Source organism: Phyllostomus discolor, chromosome 13, assembly GCF_004126475.2.
Source record: "Phyllostomus discolor isolate MPI-MPIP mPhyDis1 chromosome 13, mPhyDis1.pri.v3, whole genome shotgun sequence".
In the NCBI taxonomy this organism is placed as follows: domain Eukaryota; kingdom Metazoa; phylum Chordata; class Mammalia; order Chiroptera; family Phyllostomidae; genus Phyllostomus; species Phyllostomus discolor.
Genome location: NC_040915.2, coordinates 38,090,252 through 38,107,787, shown reverse-complemented (window position 1 = coordinate 38,107,787; position 17,536 = coordinate 38,090,252). Strand labels below are relative to the sequence as shown.

The following is a 17,536-nucleotide window of genomic DNA, read 5'->3' as shown; positions in this document are numbered from 1 at the left end:
GTGGGGCATGTTACAGAAGCAGCCAATGAGCGGCTAGGGGGCGGGGCACCCGTGGGAGCGCCGGGACGAACAGTAGCGCGTTCTGAGGTGGAACCTGCAGTGCATCCATGGAGCAAGGCGAAGGGCCGAGGTGAGCGGTGTTTGCAGACCCCCCTCCCGGACGCCCTCTCGAAGGCGCACAGCGTTCCAGGCCCCTGCAGAGGGGGCGAAAATGACTGTGGCGTTTGGCGAGCCCGCGGCACGCAGGCCACGGAGAGGGCGCCTCGGCGCCCCGCCGCCACTTCGGGAGCCCTTCGAGGTCGCGTCGGCGGGGGCTCGGCGGGCTCCCACGCGGGCTCTGCACGGGGCCACACGTCCCGGGACCTGAAGCCGGGCCCGAAATCCCAGTAGACTTGAAGTCCTTTCCTTTTTACCCCCTTTTCCTCTTGTGGGAACAAAACAAGTGGTTGTTTCGGGGAGGCTTCCAGGAGGCATATGCTAATTTGCATTGGCGCGGTTTAAAAAATGCAGAAGTTCTCCGCCTCCTTGAGACTGCGGGGACTGGCGGGGAGCCACGCCGAGGTCGGGGGGCGAATCTCGGCGGCTTCTGTGCGTCCAGGGTCAGGATTCTGAGCCCACCCGCTTCGCTGTGTTGAAGTGCTCCGTCCCCACCCCTCAACGTCAAGCATCTGAAACGGGCCGGTGCAGCCCATGGCTCCTGTGTCCTGTTAGACCGAAGTTACCAGGCCGTTTACTAGACCTTTCTAAGTTACTGGCCGTAGGGAACGCATTCTTAGGACGAGCGCAGTCTTGGCCCGACAGCCGCGGGAGGAGGCCGCGGTCCAGACAGAGAGACCCTGATAGGCAGCGTCGTGTAAAAAGAGCTTGTGGTGCTCAGGCACCGGTGGTTTGCGGGGACTACGATGCGGGGGACTCGTGGAAGGGAGGGTTGGAGGGAATGACACGTTTCTTTTTTGCTTTATGCAGACCGGTCCCCATTATGATTAGATTGCAAACTTCGTGAAGCAGACGGTGTGACGCGCCTAAGTTTTTCAGCAGAAGAAAGTAGTTGGCCAGATGGGTGCTTTCTAGAGGAGCCGTGGGGTTGGCAGGGAGGATGCACTGAAGTGAGGAGGAAGTGGGGACGAATGGGTTGGAAAGCTCTGATAGTGGGGTACAGCCGGAGCTTTGGTGGCCTTTGCCAAGGCAGCCTCTGGCAGCCTGGGTTTGGAGTGGGGAAATCAAAGGCAACTATGGGACTAGTTTTACGACTGGTGTCCAGTTTCTAAGATTAAAAAAAAAAGATTTTATTTGTATTTTTAGAGAGAAGGAGAGGGAGAGTGAAAGAGGGAGGGAAACATCAGTGTGTAGTTGCCTCTCCTGCGCCCCCTACTGGGGACCTGGCCCACAACCCAGGCATGTGCTGTGACTGGGAATCGAACCAGTGACCCTTTGGTTTCCAGGCTGGTGCTCAATCCACTGAGCCACACCAGCCAGGGCTTCCAGGGCGGTTTTGGTTTTGACATGAGCACCGTGTATTTTCCCACTGTACTCTTGGTTCTTCCAATTGTGTGAGAAATGTTGTTTTCACTTTTCAAAAAAGAAGATCCCATTGTTGCCAAAGATGACTGACCCTGACCCATGAGGCATACGTGTGTCTCTTCTGTGTAGACCCCAGTATAATAAGATTTTTAAATACTGCAATCAAATTATCTACTCAGAAGGGTTTTTTTTGGACAAATGTTTAAGGATTGTAGAACCACATTTAGTATTTGTGACTATAATAAATGCATACGTTTATATAACCGAAGAACAAGTTAGGCCCATTAACTATTAACAAAAATTAATCACTTCCTGCAGTTAAAATCAGGATGAAAAATATATAAATGCATACTTGCTTTGCTTCTTGTTACTGTTTTTTTTTAGCACAGGACTTGCTAAGGCCATCAAACCTATCGATCGGAGGTCGGTCCACCAGATTTGTTCTGGGCAGGTGGTACTAAGTCTGAGCTCTGCTGTGAAGGAGTTGGTAGAAAATAGCCTGGACGCTGGTGCCACTAATATTGGTGAGTTTGGGGGACTTAACCACAAAAAATAGTTAGTTTATGCTATTTTATTCAAGGTCGTTACTGTCATAAGATACTCAAGTATAGTGAGAAATTACTTTTAACTTATTAAAATTAGTTATTAAACTTAGTTAATGCCCAATAAACTCAATAGAAAATAAAATTAGCAAATTTAATTAATAAAATAAATTATTAGGTGTCTAGTACTTAGCTAGGTAGTTATAATAATAGCAGTTGCTTTTTATTGTGTTCTTACTATGTGCTAGGCAGATATTGTGCCAAAAACTGTGGGTGGGATACCTTATTTAATCTGCAGAAAAACTTGATGAGATAGGAGTTATTACTATTATTATTATCTTCATTTTACAAATGAGGAAGTTAAGGCACAGGGAATTTACTGTTTTGACGTTATAAAGCTAGTAAAATATGACCCCAGGAAGTCTGATTCCAGAACCTGTTCTCTTTAATATTTCAATAATATTTGATGTTAAAATTATTCTCTTTAAAGAAAGGAAAAGGAATAAAAATAATTTTTATTGGGGCTAGTAAGTAGTCAAGAAAGACTTCTAAAAGATAAAATACGGAAAATGGCAATAGTACATTTAAATAAGTCCAGTTATGACTCAAATTTGCCTTATGTAAGTTATAAATACAGTCAATATAAAGGCTTTTACTTGGATCGCTTCTTTGAGAAATATGTATTTTAACCTTTTTAGATCTAAGGCTTAAGGACTATGGGGTGGACCTCATTGAAGTTTCAGACAATGGATGTGGGGTAGAAGAAGAAAACTTTGAAGGCTTAAGTAAGTTGAATTTCTCTAACTGTTAAATATGTGGGCAAAGTATTTTAAAATTTTGAGTAAATACAAAAACAGCTTTTAAAAGCCACTTATTTTGGAAGGTGTTGTGTGTGCTCATTGCTATGCCGCTGGAGATATCATCCTAGGCCTCTCTTCACACCTCTCTTTCAGCTCTGAAACACCACACTTCTAAGATTCAAGAGTTTGCTGACCTCACTCAGGTTGAGACTTTTGGCTTTCGGGGGGAAGCTCTGAGCTCACTTTGTGCACTGAGGTGATGCAATATTTTTATTCACTAACTTGACTCCTTGTAAAAAAAAAATCTCTCTGAAAACTAAAAAGTATGATTTGAATCGTTACTGTTTACACCCTTCCATCTCAATGGTTCAGCTTCTCACCCCTGCATTCTCTGTTATCTTACTACCAGTCTAAGTGGAAATACGTCTGAAACGTAAGCAACGGATGAATGAAATGGGGCAAATAGTACTGTAAAAAAGATCATTACCCTGTAACAATTTTAAAGCAATGACTTCTCAGTTTTAAAACAACAGATAGTAAATTATAGGTGCTGTTTGAATTTCATTTAGGAAAAAATGTAACAAGCATTTATATAATTATACAACATTCTAAATTTTTATAAGTACTTATACATTTGAATTATATCTTGGATCCCTTTAAAAATTTTTGTCAGAATACTAGTAACAAAACAGAAGTTTTCATTCGTGAATATATAACTTTTGATATCTTTTATTGTTTCAACTGAAAATAAAACCCGTATCCAAGTTTTTACCAAAACAAAGCATTCACAGAACTCCCTGTCTCACTGCCCATTAGGTGCCAGACCTTAGCTTTATGATGACTCCTCACCCATTTAAACTTCCGATTATCTCAGCGGGTCCTCATCTCCTCTGAGCGTCTGCAGAGGACGGGGTGAGAAAGGGCGTGAGTGACGCCCGCCCCCGGGAGTCTCTGGCTGACCGTGCCGCGCCTGGCGCTCTCTTCCAGTGACGTCACCATTTCTACCTGCCACTCGTCTGCGAAGGTCGGGACTCGGCTGGTGTTCGATCACAACGGGAAAATTGTCCAGAAAACCCCCTACCCACGGCCCCGAGGGACGACGGTCAGTGTCCAGCAGCTGTTTTACACGCTGCCCGTGCGCCACAAGGAGTTCCAGAGGAACATTAAAAAGGTGCGTTCGCTGCGGGGTCCCAGCCTCCAGAAGCAGCGAGGCCGTCGTGCACACGCGGCGGCGCGGCTGCCAGAGCGCTCTCCCCTCCACTCGTTCGCTGGCGGAGCCTTACGCCTGTGCTCTCTGCACAGGAGTTTGCCAAAATGGTCCACGTCCTCCACGCCTACTGCATCATTTCCACGGGCATCCGGGTAAGCTGCACCAATCAGGTGGCACAAGGAAGACGACAGCCTGTGGCGGGCACCAGCGGGAGCTCCAGCATAAGGGACAATATCGGATGTGTGTTTGGGCAGAAGCAGGTAACGGCAGCCAGGAGTCTAAGGACATCTCACTGCCCTGGTGACTGGGGCAGGTTTCTGTTGTCCTTTCCTGCGGAGTGGAGGATGAAGTCCAGGAGTTAATGTTTTTTTTATTTGGTACCTCTCGCAGAAATTAATACCGAGTTCTGAGAGTTTTTATTTTACTCTTGTGGAGAATAAAATAATACTTTCACTGTCTGAAAAAATATAAAATACTGTAGGCAATGTATTGCTCATGGATAAGGAGGAGCTGTGTGTTCCATCTCTCTAGGGGAAAATCAAAGTTATTTTAGTGCTCCAGAAGCAGCTGTCGAGGTTCTGTGTGCTCGTGCTGTGGTTAGTCCGCCAGGAAAGAGAACTCGGAAACCCTGGTGTGCTCCTTTCTGAAGTTCGGTCCCTTCTGTCTGTGGGGAAGTAACTGGAAGTAACTGGGAATCTCGGTGTCTTCCAGCTGCAGAGCCTCATTCCTTTCGTTCAGCTGCCCCCTAGTGACGCCGTCTGCGAGGAGTTCGGGCTGAGCGGCTCGGACGCTCTGCATGGGCTCTTTCAGTGAGTAGATGGCTACTGGGAAAGTGACAGTTTTCTTGAGTTTTTTGACTTGAAAGGTAGTGATGTCAAGGCTTTTAGTTTCTTTTGTCCACTATAAGCCTGTAAGCGGTATTATTGCTGAGAAAGAAGGTTTACTTGATTCAAACACTGTTCTGGGTCACGGGTATGTTTCAGGGTTGGTTTGTTTTTTTTTCCTGTTGAATTAGTGTTTGCAGCAAAGGTTGTGTTTAGTGAACAATTAGAATAACTTTAAAAATTATTTTATGTATAATGTTCCACTTTATTGGGATCTGGCAGAGAGCAGTGGAGGCTTTGCTTACTTCAATTCCTGTCTTCCCCAAAGTCCAGCCCAGCATTGTTACTGTTAGTGCAAGAAAGATAGACCTTCTCCGTAAGCAGGACTGGGCCTGGGAGGTCCAAATCGCTCACCCTCCCTCCGCGAGCCTCTGGCTTATGCCTGGAATTGAAGGCGGGATCCATTTCTTTATGTTAAGGCATCGTGCTCACAGAAATGCCAGTATCCCTGAGGTCGATCTCAGGTGGAATAAGCACCTTACCAGCACTTTGGTAGATACCGGTTTACTGGCGGAACAGATTTTAAAAGGGCAGGGGATGTGTGCAGAGATCCTGGTGACGAGTGGTTGGGGGTTGCCTGGACAGCTGGGGGGCCAGTGTGAAGTTTCTAGGGTGTGAGTTTGCCTCCTTGCACGGAGGTCAAGGATTTGATGGGGAAGGTGAAAGGAGAGCTAAAGCAAATAGTTCTGAACCCATGGCATTGCCTGTGGTGGATTTGCTGTATGGGAGCTTTAGAACCTTCCAGAAGGTCTGTGTTCTTTTTATGATTCACCAGAATGGAACAGAAATGCACGCGAACTGAAATGTTAGTACTTAGCAGCAGGCCACTGGGTGTTCTGTTTTTATTTCTTTCTTACTTTAAGAGTGTGCCATATCATACGTGTTTCTAATCCTCTCGCTCTGGACTCCTGCCCTTGGTACCACTGGACAGTGTCTCGGGTTTCATTTCCCACTGCACTCATGGTGTCGGGCGGAGCTCAACGGACAGACAATTTTTTTTCATCAATTGGCGGCCTTGTGACCCAGCAAAGGTATTTAAAATTTTTTTGTGTGTTTTTAAAGTTGTATGCATGTATTTCTACGTGCATTTAAATGTGTTTTATGAGTGCTAAACCCCACCTGCATTGTTTGGCATTTCTTCAAGAGCATCTTTGGGTTGGAAAAAGATTCACTCTTAGGAATCCATGGTGGAGGGGCACAGGAAGCTTTTTTGGGTGACGGATGTATTTATTATCTTGATTGTAAACATATCAAATTGTACGTTTAAATATTTTATGTATTTACTTTTGAAAGAGAGAGAGAGAAACATCGATTGGTTGCCTCTTGCATGCCCCCAACTGGGGACCTGGCCGACAACCTAAGCATGTGCCCTGACCAGGAATTGAACCGGCAACCTTTCGGTCCACAGCTTGGTGCTCAGTCCATTGAGCCATACCATCCCGGGCTGAAACGGTACACTTTAAATATGTGTAATTGATTGCAGGCCACTCACACCTCATGGAAGCTGTTGAACACGTGTGCCTTCAGAGGCTGGTTAGGGCAGTGTGTTGGTAGGGTCTGGGAGGAAGGGAACACTTACTCTTTTCTGACTTTTTCTTTCCCCTGTAGGTTTCCAGACTCGTGAACGAGGTCTATCACATGTATAATCGGCATCAGTACCCATTCGTGGTTCTTAACATTTCTGTGGATTCGGGTAGGTTCCACTGACGCTTCAGTGAGAACGGGGCCTTACTCCTAAAAGAACACAATGGAATTATAAAGCTCTGGTATGACTGGAGACAGACTCCTGTAGTGACAGTGAACGGCCGTGTATTTCTTATATAAGACTTTCAGTTTTATTTTATAGACTTTTATTTTCTTTTTCATGCAGATTTTTCTGCTTTCTACTTGACACTATGTTAATCGTATTATTAGAAGAATCTGACTTTTTCATGTCAACCAAAGGAGAATGGGGACTGTGTTCTCCCTGATTTTGAAAATGATTTATTTAATATTTTTTTTCTGATTGTTAAAATTCTGATTTATCGTCATCCAATAGTTTTTCTAGGTCCTGAGAAATACATATATACACACGTTAAAAATATATATAGTGGTCTGTATATCTGCCCATATCCTTTGGGGTCAGGAAATAATTTTGGGTAATTTTGGGTTGTACTTCTTATCCTTAGAATTGAACATTTTCTTTTCCATGTCATTAAAAGTCATTCAGAATCATGATTTTAGTAACTGCATTCATTATATTTCAGTGTCTGGATCGCTCCTAATTTTAAACTTTTATTTCAGTTTTTGACAATTTAAATATTGTCCTTACAATTAAGTCACTATTTATATATTTAATTATTTCTTTAGGGTAAATTTCTAGAATGAGAATCGCAGCGTTAGTGGGTGTGATTGTGGTGTGTCAGTTCATACATCTACCAACAATGCACCGGGAACTGTGGTTTTTTAACCAAATTCAGTAGGTGATAAAGTAACATCTCACTGTAGTTTGTGGTTCTGTTACACATTTTCATGTGTTTATTTACTCTTTTTCTTTTGCAAGTTACCTATTCAAATCTTTGCATGTTTTTATCTTTTTTTTTTAAGATTTTATTTATTTATTTTTTAGAGAGGGGAGGGAGGGAGAAAGAGAGAGAGACAGAGAAACATCAATGTGCGGTTGCTGGGGGTCATGGCCTACAACCGAGGCATGTACCCTGACTGGGAATCGAACCTACAACACTGTGGTTTGCAGCCCGCGCTCAATCCACTGAGCTACGCCAGCCAGGGCTGTTTTTATCTATTTATCTATTTAAAAAATTGTTCACCTTGTCCTTGTTCACCGGAAAGAATGAATTTTGTAGTTTATGACTAGTGATCCGGGTACCATATGTTTTTACTAGGACTTTCGGTCAGCACAAGTGAATGCAATAGTAGTGGGGACGTTTCACTTGTTAGAGGTTAATTCAAACACAGTGACCGTCGTTCCTTTTTTGTCTTAGAATGTGTTGACATCAATGTCACCCCGGATAAAAGGCAGATTTTGCTGCAGGAGGAGAAGCTCCTGCTGGCGGTGCTGAAGACGTCCCTGCTGGGGATGTTCGACGGCGACGCCAGCAGGCTCAACGTCGGTCAGCAGCCGCTGGTGGACATGGAAGGTAAAGAGCTGCGGGTACCGAAACGGCTTCCGTGACGTGGCCATCGAGATACTCCCCTCGGTGCTTGGGCCCGAAGTGAGATCTCCTCTTCTGGAAAGGAAGGACGGGGCGCACTAGGGAGTGGGCTGGTTAGAAAGAGCATGAGCGACTGCGTCTGCTGCACAGGGACACGCTCTTGCCCGGACGTGGCCTGTGGCTGCACACCCGTTCGGTCCCAGAGCTCCGAGGAAGCCGGTGCTGACGTTGTTGCCTGTTCTCTCGTGCCTCTCCGGGAGGGGGGAGTTGGTGGAGGCCCTTGCACTGTCGTGTTCCCTCACATCGCAGAGCTGATCTGACGCCTGTAACAGCGGACACGTCATTATTTACTGCCTGGCCGGAACTTATCAGCTGTTTCTTGAAGTAGTCCGTTTCATTCTTCCTCATGCAAACCTAGTTCCTCCGGGACAGGGGCCAGAGTGGAGCCCCTGCTGCCTCCCTTGGTTGGCAGAGGGGAGGGTTGGCCATTATCCGCCCTGCCCAGCAGCTCCACTGCTGGGGGTGGATGCTGTTTTTAAGCCAACCCACCTGCAGTCTCCAAGTCTGGGGGGGGGCATAGGGGCGGCGGGTGCACGTCACTGTGTCCTTGGAGTAGTGCGAGACCAAGAACCAGACGCCAGCGGGGCTGCTGAGGAAGTGGGAACCGGGTTTGGTGGAGAGCTAAGGTGACAGATGCGCATTGCTCCCAGCGAGAGGCAGTTGCTGTGGGGTGAGGCTTTGCACACTGAGGGTGCCGGAGTCGGAGATGGGGCAAGGGGAGGGCAGGTACAGAGCCGCTCTGTCCTAACACGTCCTAACACGTCCTAACACCCCAGTGGTGAGGGCGGGTCGGTTTGGAGTGTACTGGGGCCGCCTCTCCCAGGCTGACTCGATGGGCAGTTTGATGATCAGTGGACACGCTGGAGGCGCGAAGCTCCCGAGGGTTGTAGTAGAGAGGGGCCGGAAACACTGGCGCAGGTGCGGCAGACCTGTTGACCTGCACGGGGTGGGGCCCACTGTCTCCCAGCCCTTGTCTGCACGGGGTGCGGCGGATGTGTGCGGTGGGAGGTAGCATGCACATCTGTGTGCAGCCCACTCACGCGCACCGCCGGGGAGGCCGCCCAGCACAGAGAAGCCGCTCAGCCTCTCTGTGACCTTGGAGCACCGCTGAGCCCCTGCCCCGTGGATTAGCCGTTTCACCGAGGAACCGCATTTTCACAGAAACAGACATCAGAAGGTCATGGCTTACAAGTGTATCAGCCCTGAGGTCAAGAGACAGCACCCACGGAACCGCCCCTGCACCCCTTTTAACACAGTAACCCCGGTGGTCACCATTTCCGTGGCTTCTAACACCATGGGTTCGCTTAATCTGTTTATAATTTGAAACCATCATTATGTATGTTTTTGGGTGATTCGTCTCTTTCAATATTTTGTTGGTGAGAGTCCTCTAAGTCATGTGCGGCAGTTCATTCGTTCATTCTCGTTGCTGTATCGTATTCCATTGCAATTAAATACCGAGATTTATTTGTGGACGGTGGGGTTGTTTCTGGTTGGGGCTGCAATGGACGGAGCTGTTGAGGATGTCCCTGTCCGTGGCTGCGGCGAGCGTGGGCAGACATTTCGGACGGGAGAGGTGATGCTGGCTCACGGCGTGTGTGTGCTTAGATTTGGGGGTTACTCCCCGAGCAGTGAACAAACCAGTCTATCACCGGCCATCCTGAAGCATTCACTCCGTCCTCATCCTTGTGAGCATTTGTTGTCTTTGAAATTCTATCCACTCTGGTGAGCCCTGAGCAGCGTCTTTTGAAGTTTTAGTTTGTATCGGTGACTAACGAACAGCAGGCCTCGTGGGTTTATCAGGGTGGGTGTCCCCTGTGGCGGCGTGCTGTTCACTCACGTGCGAGTATCCCTCCTTCCGTTTCCGTGCAGCCCTGACCTGCCCCTGTGTTCTCCTTGCTCAGGTCGCCTCCTAAACACGCAGCCGGCGGAAAGGGAAGCACCCCTGCCGGGAGAGCAGGGGGACCCCGCTTCCGTGAGGACGCGAGGAGAGGAGAAGAGGGCAGTGACCATTTCCAGGCTGAGGGAGGCCTTTTCTCTCCGGCAGCCAGCAGACGGCCGGCCCCAGGGCCTGCCGAGTGCGGAGCCCAGGCGGGTTTCCCCGAGACAGAAGAGCAGCGGGTCCTCTTTGAGGCCTTCGGGCGCCCTCTGCTGCCAGGCGCCCAGCTCGGGCGCAGGCTGGCCCGGCCCTCCAGGAGGGGGGGTGCGTCCGGACAGGGACAGAGCGGAGGCGGAGAGGGACTCGGGGCACGGCAGCACCTCGGCGGGCTCGGAGGAGGGGCTCAGCACCCCAGACATGGGCAGCCTCTCTGGCAGTGACCGCGCAGCCAGCTCCCCTGAAGACAGGCTTTCACAGGAGAACACGGAGTCGTGCGAGAAGTTCCCTGAAACCGCGCGTCACGTTTCAGACACGGAAGGCCGTCGAGACCAAGAAGATGGTGAATACACATCGAGAGTGTCGCCTCAGCCAGCTGCTCTGGCAAGCACCAAGCGTTTTAAAAAAGAAGGAATTCCTTTAAACTCTGACGCCCGCCAAGGGTCGGCTAACACACAGAACATGTCAGCGTCTCAGGCTGACGTCGCTGTTAAAATCACCAAGAAAATAGTGCCCCTTGCCTTTTCCGTGAATTCTTTGGCTAGACGCATAAAGCAGCTGCGTCACCAAGAGCAGCAGAGAGGCGGTGGGCAGAATTACAGGAAGTTTAGGGCGAAGATTTGCCCTGGAGAAAATCAAGCAGCAGAAGAGGAACTAAGGAAAGAGATAAGGTAAAGGTTTTTCTCGAGAGCAGTTCTGCTCATTTTGCTGAGCCGTTGGGAGTGAGCCGGACGCTGACCGGCCCTTCCAGAGTCTGCTTTTGCTCCTTTGGGTGTCCTTCGCTTTGTGACGGTGGCATCTCCTCTGGGTCAGGGTGGGCGTGGCCCTGCCTCGCAGCAGCGTCTGGTCCTCTGGCGGCTGCTGCCTTGTCCGGGTGGCCTCCCAGGGCCTGCTCGCACCAGGCTTGTGTCCCCAAAAGTCAGATGTGCAGCAGCCCCCCCCCCCCCCTTGAAGATTCTGAATTCAGAGTCAGCGTGATTCCACAGACTGGTCAGCACCTGTCCCCGTGCATCCCTCGCAGGGTTTTCTCCGCTCACCAGCCGCCCTTCGTCACCTCACACACCACCAGGCTAATTTGCTGTAAAGAACTCTTTTCCTGCTGCCTGAAACTGTGCAAGTGTGCAAGGATCTGTTCCTCAGAGACCCTTTGCATGTCCTTTATTTTTTCTGTCGGCCCACGTCAGTCGGTGCCTTCCTGACCCTGATTTCATTCTTCCTCAAGGTTTTCAGCCCACAGTGACTTCCCTGCAAGGATTTCATGGTGGACGTCGTTATTTTCCATTTTAACGTGTATCAGAAAAAGTAGAACACATGTCAAACCTGTGATTTCAAGAAGATTACATGGGATAAGGCTTAGTAAAAGGAGTCGGTTTAAAAATAATAATACAGATACAGAAAACACTCTCCTTTTTGTCAGTAACCGTGTATAGCATCTTCACTTGTTAAAATGTTGAATTCTGAAATTCTTAACTTTTGTCTCTTTAGTTTTTCTTGCTGTTTACTGAAACGTGCTGTCCCGTACACAGCGTCGCTCGGTAATCAATCACATTGAAGCTCTCAGCACTTTTAGTCTGACCCACACAGGTTTTGCCTAATTTAGATGATAAATTCTTCAACTATGAGTTTTATGTTATGTAAATTCCTTTGATATTCATAGTGCCTAGCTTGCCTTGAGAGAGGTCTTCAGGAAATAGTTCCTTTAAAAAGGGTAAAGGGTAAGTAGTGGAGGGGAACTTACTTGAATGTGGTCTGGGGGGGACCGTGAACTCGGATGCACCAAAGAGAGCCAGGTGCCTTCAGATGCACGCACACACGCTCACACCCATGGGTGTTCACAGCCTGAGTGTGCTTGACAGCGAGAGACACGTCGGGTGCCCCAGGGGTAGTCTGCCTGGCCCTCACCATTGGATATTTCCAGCCCTCAGAGTGAAACTAACTGCGACTTCAAAACCAGAGGTTCACATTCATTCAACAAAAATTTATTGCTTTCCTGTTACTGTGGGTCTTGAATTTTTTCATCCGGAAAATAGTCCTTTTTTTTTTTTTTTACTTTTTAAAATTGTTGTTCAAGTATAGTGGTCAAAAAAATAAGTCTTTTAAAATGCCTTAAAATTCGCATTTTCTGCTTGCAGTAAAACGATGTTCGCGGAGATGGAAGTGATCGGGCAGTTCAACCTGGGCTTCATCATCACCAAGCTGGGCGCCGACATCTTCATCGTGGACCAGCACGCCACGGACGAGAAGTACAACTTCGAGATGCTGCAGCAGCACACCGTCCTTCAGGGCCAGAGGCTCCTCGCGTAGGTGCCCCGCGGCCCTCGGGGCTCTCGGGGTCGTGTCTCCCCCGGGGTTAAGGCCTGACGGCGTGTGTGTGTGTCTGCATGTTGATGTGTGTATACGTATGTTTGCCATAGGCACCCCTGCAGCAGATTTTGATACTTTTTACATATTAACAGTCAGTCTTGCCGTTCACTGAGTGCTTATCATGTGCCAGGCACTGTGGAAGCGGTGCACATGTGTGTATTTATCCCCACAGTTTGAGCTGCGCGCCTGGGCGCAGGTGGAGAAAGAAACAATGGAGGCAGGGCAAGAGGCAGGGACAAAACAAATGCTTCTCACTCTGCTTTCAAGTGCCTGTAATGACCTGGCTCAGCCCTTCGAGCTGTCTTTACGCTGAGGCAGGAAAAAAACACATTCTGAACTTCATATTGCTATTTTTAAGGAGAAGATTCAGAAATAGACGGGGTCACTGGGATGAGGTGGCAGATTGAGGAAAAGCAAAGTATTTATACTTGAACTTCGGAAATGACCTTTTGAAAAAGGAAAATGACAAGGAAACTCCTCAGGAAGTTTTGTGGCGGGAGAGGCGTGTAGCTCAGGAAAGCGGTGTTACCAGCGCCGCTTCTTGAACTGAGTCCAGGGACTGGTGGCATTGTTTCATTTTCGTGTCTGCTTCATAGCTGAACGTTTGACTTTAAGGCATGGTTAGAATCTCTCCTTTGTTTTTCAGACCCCAGAGTCTCAACCTGACTGCTGTCACTGAAGCCGTCCTATTGGAAAATCTGGAAATATTCAGAAAGAATGGCTTCGATTTTGTCATTGATGAAAGTGGTGAGTCATTACCAAGAGTGATAGAATTGTGTCCTCTTAGAGCGGGGGACAGTCTCCGAGGTCACGTGGACCCTTGCATTTTATGGGAGGTGACAGTGTTTATCCCCTCTTCCAAATGTTTGTTACTAGCAGCACTCAGACAAAACACATTTTCCAAATAATGACTCTCTCTCTCCACATTTTATTCTTTCAGCACCCGTCACTGAAAGGGCTAAATTGATCTCCTTGCCAACAAGTAAAAACTGGACCTTTGGGCCCCAGGACATAGACGAGCTGATCTTCATGCTGAGCGACAGCCCGGGGGTCATGTGCCGGCCGTCCCGCGTGCGGCAGATGTTCGCCTCCAGAGCCTGCCGGAAGTCAGTGAGTAACGGGGGCTTGTCCTCCGGGACCCAGAGGCTCACACTTGTGGTCCCCCGAGGTCCCCAGTCAGGAGTGACTGCCGCGCTCCATCGTATGGCTAGGGGCTCATCGCGCTCTGTCAGCGTGAGACACCGGTTCCGCACGTCTGCATTCCCTTTGACCTGTGGCCCACAGTCACTGCTTTTCTCTGCCTCCGATGAGCGTGCCCTCTCCCGGTTCGCTGATCCCAGTGCCGTTACCTGTCCGTGCGCACTGTGACACCCCCCGGGCATCAGCATCACTGCGGGCGGGAGCCTGCACTGCCCTGGCCAGGTGACCGTGCAGGTCAGCGGGCATTTCAGAGGGGCCCTGTGGGGCGTGGAGCATTACCGTGTTTTTCCACCTATAATGCGCACCTAGGTTTTAGGCTCGGACTTTGAGGGGAAAAAAATCTTATGTTTTAATTTTTTAATTCAGTTATTTATTTGTATTGAGAAACAAAATCGATGATCATATTCAAGGGTATTATTTTGGATATGGGTATCATTACTGCTTTCTACAGTTATACTTTTAATGCATGAGCATAAATAAAAGAATTGAAAACATAGATACGGAATTAGTGCGACCCGTGTATAATACGCATTCTTATTTTTCCCTCAAAAATTTGGGCAAAAAGTAAAGTGCGCATTATACATGGCAAACTATGGGTAGTTCACTGCTCGGGGTGGCCCTGGAAAGTGGGAGCGGTGGCCGACGGCCGGATGTCCAGGTAAAGGAAGTGAATCTCCATCTCCTGGCCCACAGGAAAGGCCAGGGTGCCCCATTCCTTCATGTATTCAACAGCTCCTCCTCGAGCCCCTGCTGGGTGGCCCTCCCTGTGCCAGGCGATGGGGACACTGGGGGACAAGGGAGATGAGGTCCCTGCCCTTGCGGAGCTTATAGTTCAGGGGGGAGAAACACAAACAAAATGGCGGTTTCAGACACCGGTAAGTTCCGTAAAGAGATCAAAACAGCCCTGGGGTAGGGAGCTCACAGAACGCCGAGGCGAACCGCTGGGGCGGCTGAGCAGGGGGAGGCGCTCTGAGGAGCTGGCATCTGAGCCGATGCTTGGAAGGGGAGATGCAGCCCCTCGGGTCAGAGCCTTCCGGATGGGAGAAATAGCCAGAGTAACGGCTCGGGGGTTTGAGCAAAGCCAGAGGCTGATCTGACCAGGGAGGGGACCAGGGTGAGAGCGGTACAGTGTCCAGGGCTCCACGTGGGGCCTTGCAGAACCTGGGCAGAAACCTGGGCGTCTGTGCTGCTGTGTTGGGGTGGGGGCGGCCCTGGAGGAGTCTCATGGCTGAGACCAGACTGTCGGAGGTGCCTGGCGGAAATAAGGGAGGTGGGGAGAGCAGCAGCTCTTTCACATTTCAGGGGCGGGTGGGGTTAAGAGTTCAGTTTTAGACATGCTATTTTTGGGGTTCCATTAGCTGGTATGCGGAGGTGTCTAAAACAGTTGTATTAATGAATCTCAAGCTCAAGGGAAGTGTCAGTGTTGGAGGTAAAATTTCAGGTGTGCTTTATAGCCCTGGGGACTAGATCTCTGCTCTAATTAAGCCCCAGGGAAGAGTTTAATTATAGCAGAGAGTAGGGCCCAGGGTCTGTGAGCCGCAGAGACTTCGTTGGCGCAGACTTACATTGATCCAATCCTGGAGTTTGTGAGTAGAGCTGGGACTGGCCCGTGCTGACAGCCAGACACTTTACGTTGTGTCTTCCCATGACTCGGACGTCTTCAGAGCCACAGGCTGCTCCTTCGCGCCACGCCCTGGCAGGCTGCAGCTCCTGTCCTCTGGGCAGCACACCCGAGCCTGCCCACTGCCTGTCGGGGGCTTTCCGCTGCCACCCCGAGCGCTCCAGCTCCAGCTGTCCCGCCCTTCCAGCTCCGTCTGCTGTGCTTGTCTGCAAACCAGTCACACTAGTCTTCCTGCCTCATGCCCGTTATGCTTGGCCGTCCCTCTGCCTGGATTCCCTGCTCGTGTCCCTTCGTCACATCCCCGGCTCTTGTCTGTCCTGGGCCCTGAGCACCCGGCTGAAGTAGCCTCTTCTGGGCACTCGGGCACAGCACCCCGGGTGATGCTTGTCTTGCTTTTGTTAACTTGTCTGTTGTCTGGCTTCCTCCAGCAGGCCAGAGCCCTGCCTCATTGCCTCTAGCACTGCCAGGTGCAGGTGTGTCACCTCTTGTCACCTCTCCTAGTGTCTCAGGGCCTCAGCTTTTCTGCGCTTGCTCTGGTGTCTGCTCAGCTCTCCGTATGTGTCAGACAGGGATACGAGCTGTGGAGAGGAAGCAGGGCGAGGACTGCAGAGGGTTCAGCAGGGGAGCTGTGTCGTTGGAAGAGGCAGGAACATGAGAGCAAAAGCTGAAAGGGAGAGGAGCAGTGAGGCACGCAGACATTGGAGGAGAGGCTGCGGTGGAGGGCACAGCCGGTACCAAGGTCCTGAGGCAGGTGCTTGCTTTACGTTTTTGTGCCAGAGGAGAGCGGTGCCAGTGTGGCTGGAGAGGGGGCAGGGAGGGCTGCGTGCTTGCAGGTGCAGGCATGGAGGCCAGTGAGGGCCAAACCAGGTGATGCGCTTGGCTTTCATTCGGGTGAGGCTTGTGCAGAGCAGCTGTGAGATCTGACATACCTTTAAAAGGAATTACTGGCTGTTGAGTAGAACTGATGGACAAGGGGACGAGGGGAAGAGGGGAAGCAGGGAGGCAGTTAGGAGGCCCCTGCAGTTGCCAAGGTGAAGGCACCAACACAGGTCGTGGTGCTGCTGCTGTCGAGATCCAGGTGTGGTCGGCATCTCGAGTGAAGGTGAAGGGGCCCAGGAGGGGCTGGGTTTCATGGAAAAGTGGAGGCTGAGGTGTTAGAAGGCGGGGTTCTTTGGGGGAAGATTTTTCAGGGAATGTCATTTTTGAGTTGTAATCTTGCCTAGCCTTGTTTTAGAGGAAAATATGGCTGAATAGTTGTTTTAACCAAATCCCAGTACAACCTTAAACCGTTGTGTCTCATACTCAGGTGATGATCGGAACTGCTCTCAACACAAGTGAGATGAAGAAGCTCATCACCCACATGGGTGAGATGGACCACCCCTGGAACTGTCCCCACGGCAGGCCGACCATGAGACACATTGCTAATCTGGATGTCATCTCTCAAAACTGACGCTTCTCGCCGTGTAGGCCTAGACCGTGTGTTGCAGGCGTCTCTGTGTTGAAAGGCAGAGTTTTAACCGTTAAGCACCGCAGCCATTTAGAAATGATGTTGAGAACCTTTTGAACCACGGGGAGCATCACTGCAGTGTGTCGTGTTCTGCATTTGTACGTCTGTCTGTCTGTCTGTCTGTCTGCGGATGTGTGTATATAGGCAAGCGCGTGTTTATTTTAAGTCAGGAAGAGCACTTTCAAAGCCACCCAGGCCTCTGCACTGCCCCAACGTATTTTAGGCTGCAAACTGGAGCCCTTTGTGATGATTAAATTTGTAATGGTTTAATTTCATAAATTTACAATTATGGTCCTCTTGGGTTAGTGGTTCTCAACCCTGATGCACATGAACTTTTTTAAAAAAAAGAATAATCTGGAAAACCCAGCAGGGATTCTCTGCCTGGCTGGAAGAGAGCGACCCAGGTGGGGCTGGGGTCATGATTTTTAAAAGTTCCCTGGTGCGACCAGGGCAGTTAAGGCACTGTTGTAGGCACGGGGGAATAAAAGGTCTGGATTTCTGGAATTGAACACTGTGATGTGGTTTCCTTGGGGTGTGAATTGCAAGATACTCTAGTTTCTGGCTGTCAGTGGTCCTGGAGGTA

At 49.5% G+C, this 17,536-nt stretch overlaps 1 protein-coding gene across 1 annotated transcript; it reads left to right on the top strand.

Annotated features, from left to right (window-relative positions):
- Positions 1 to 42: 42 nt before the first annotated feature.
- Positions 43 to 17,288, top strand: PMS2 (PMS1 homolog 2, mismatch repair system component). Its single transcript, XM_028528103.2, has 15 exons — positions 43 to 130; positions 1,906 to 2,045; positions 2,762 to 2,848; positions 3,017 to 3,119; positions 3,851 to 4,034; positions 4,166 to 4,333; positions 4,785 to 4,882; positions 5,889 to 5,988; positions 6,566 to 6,650; positions 7,939 to 8,094; positions 10,071 to 10,932; positions 12,394 to 12,561; positions 13,272 to 13,372; positions 13,566 to 13,735; positions 16,753 to 17,288. Exons 1-15 carry the CDS (start codon positions 108 to 110, stop codon positions 16,894 to 16,896), a joined length of 2,589 nt encoding a protein of 862 aa, XP_028383904.1. The 5' UTR covers positions 43 to 107; the 3' UTR covers positions 16,897 to 17,288.
- Positions 17,289 to 17,536: the final 248 nt, after the last annotated feature.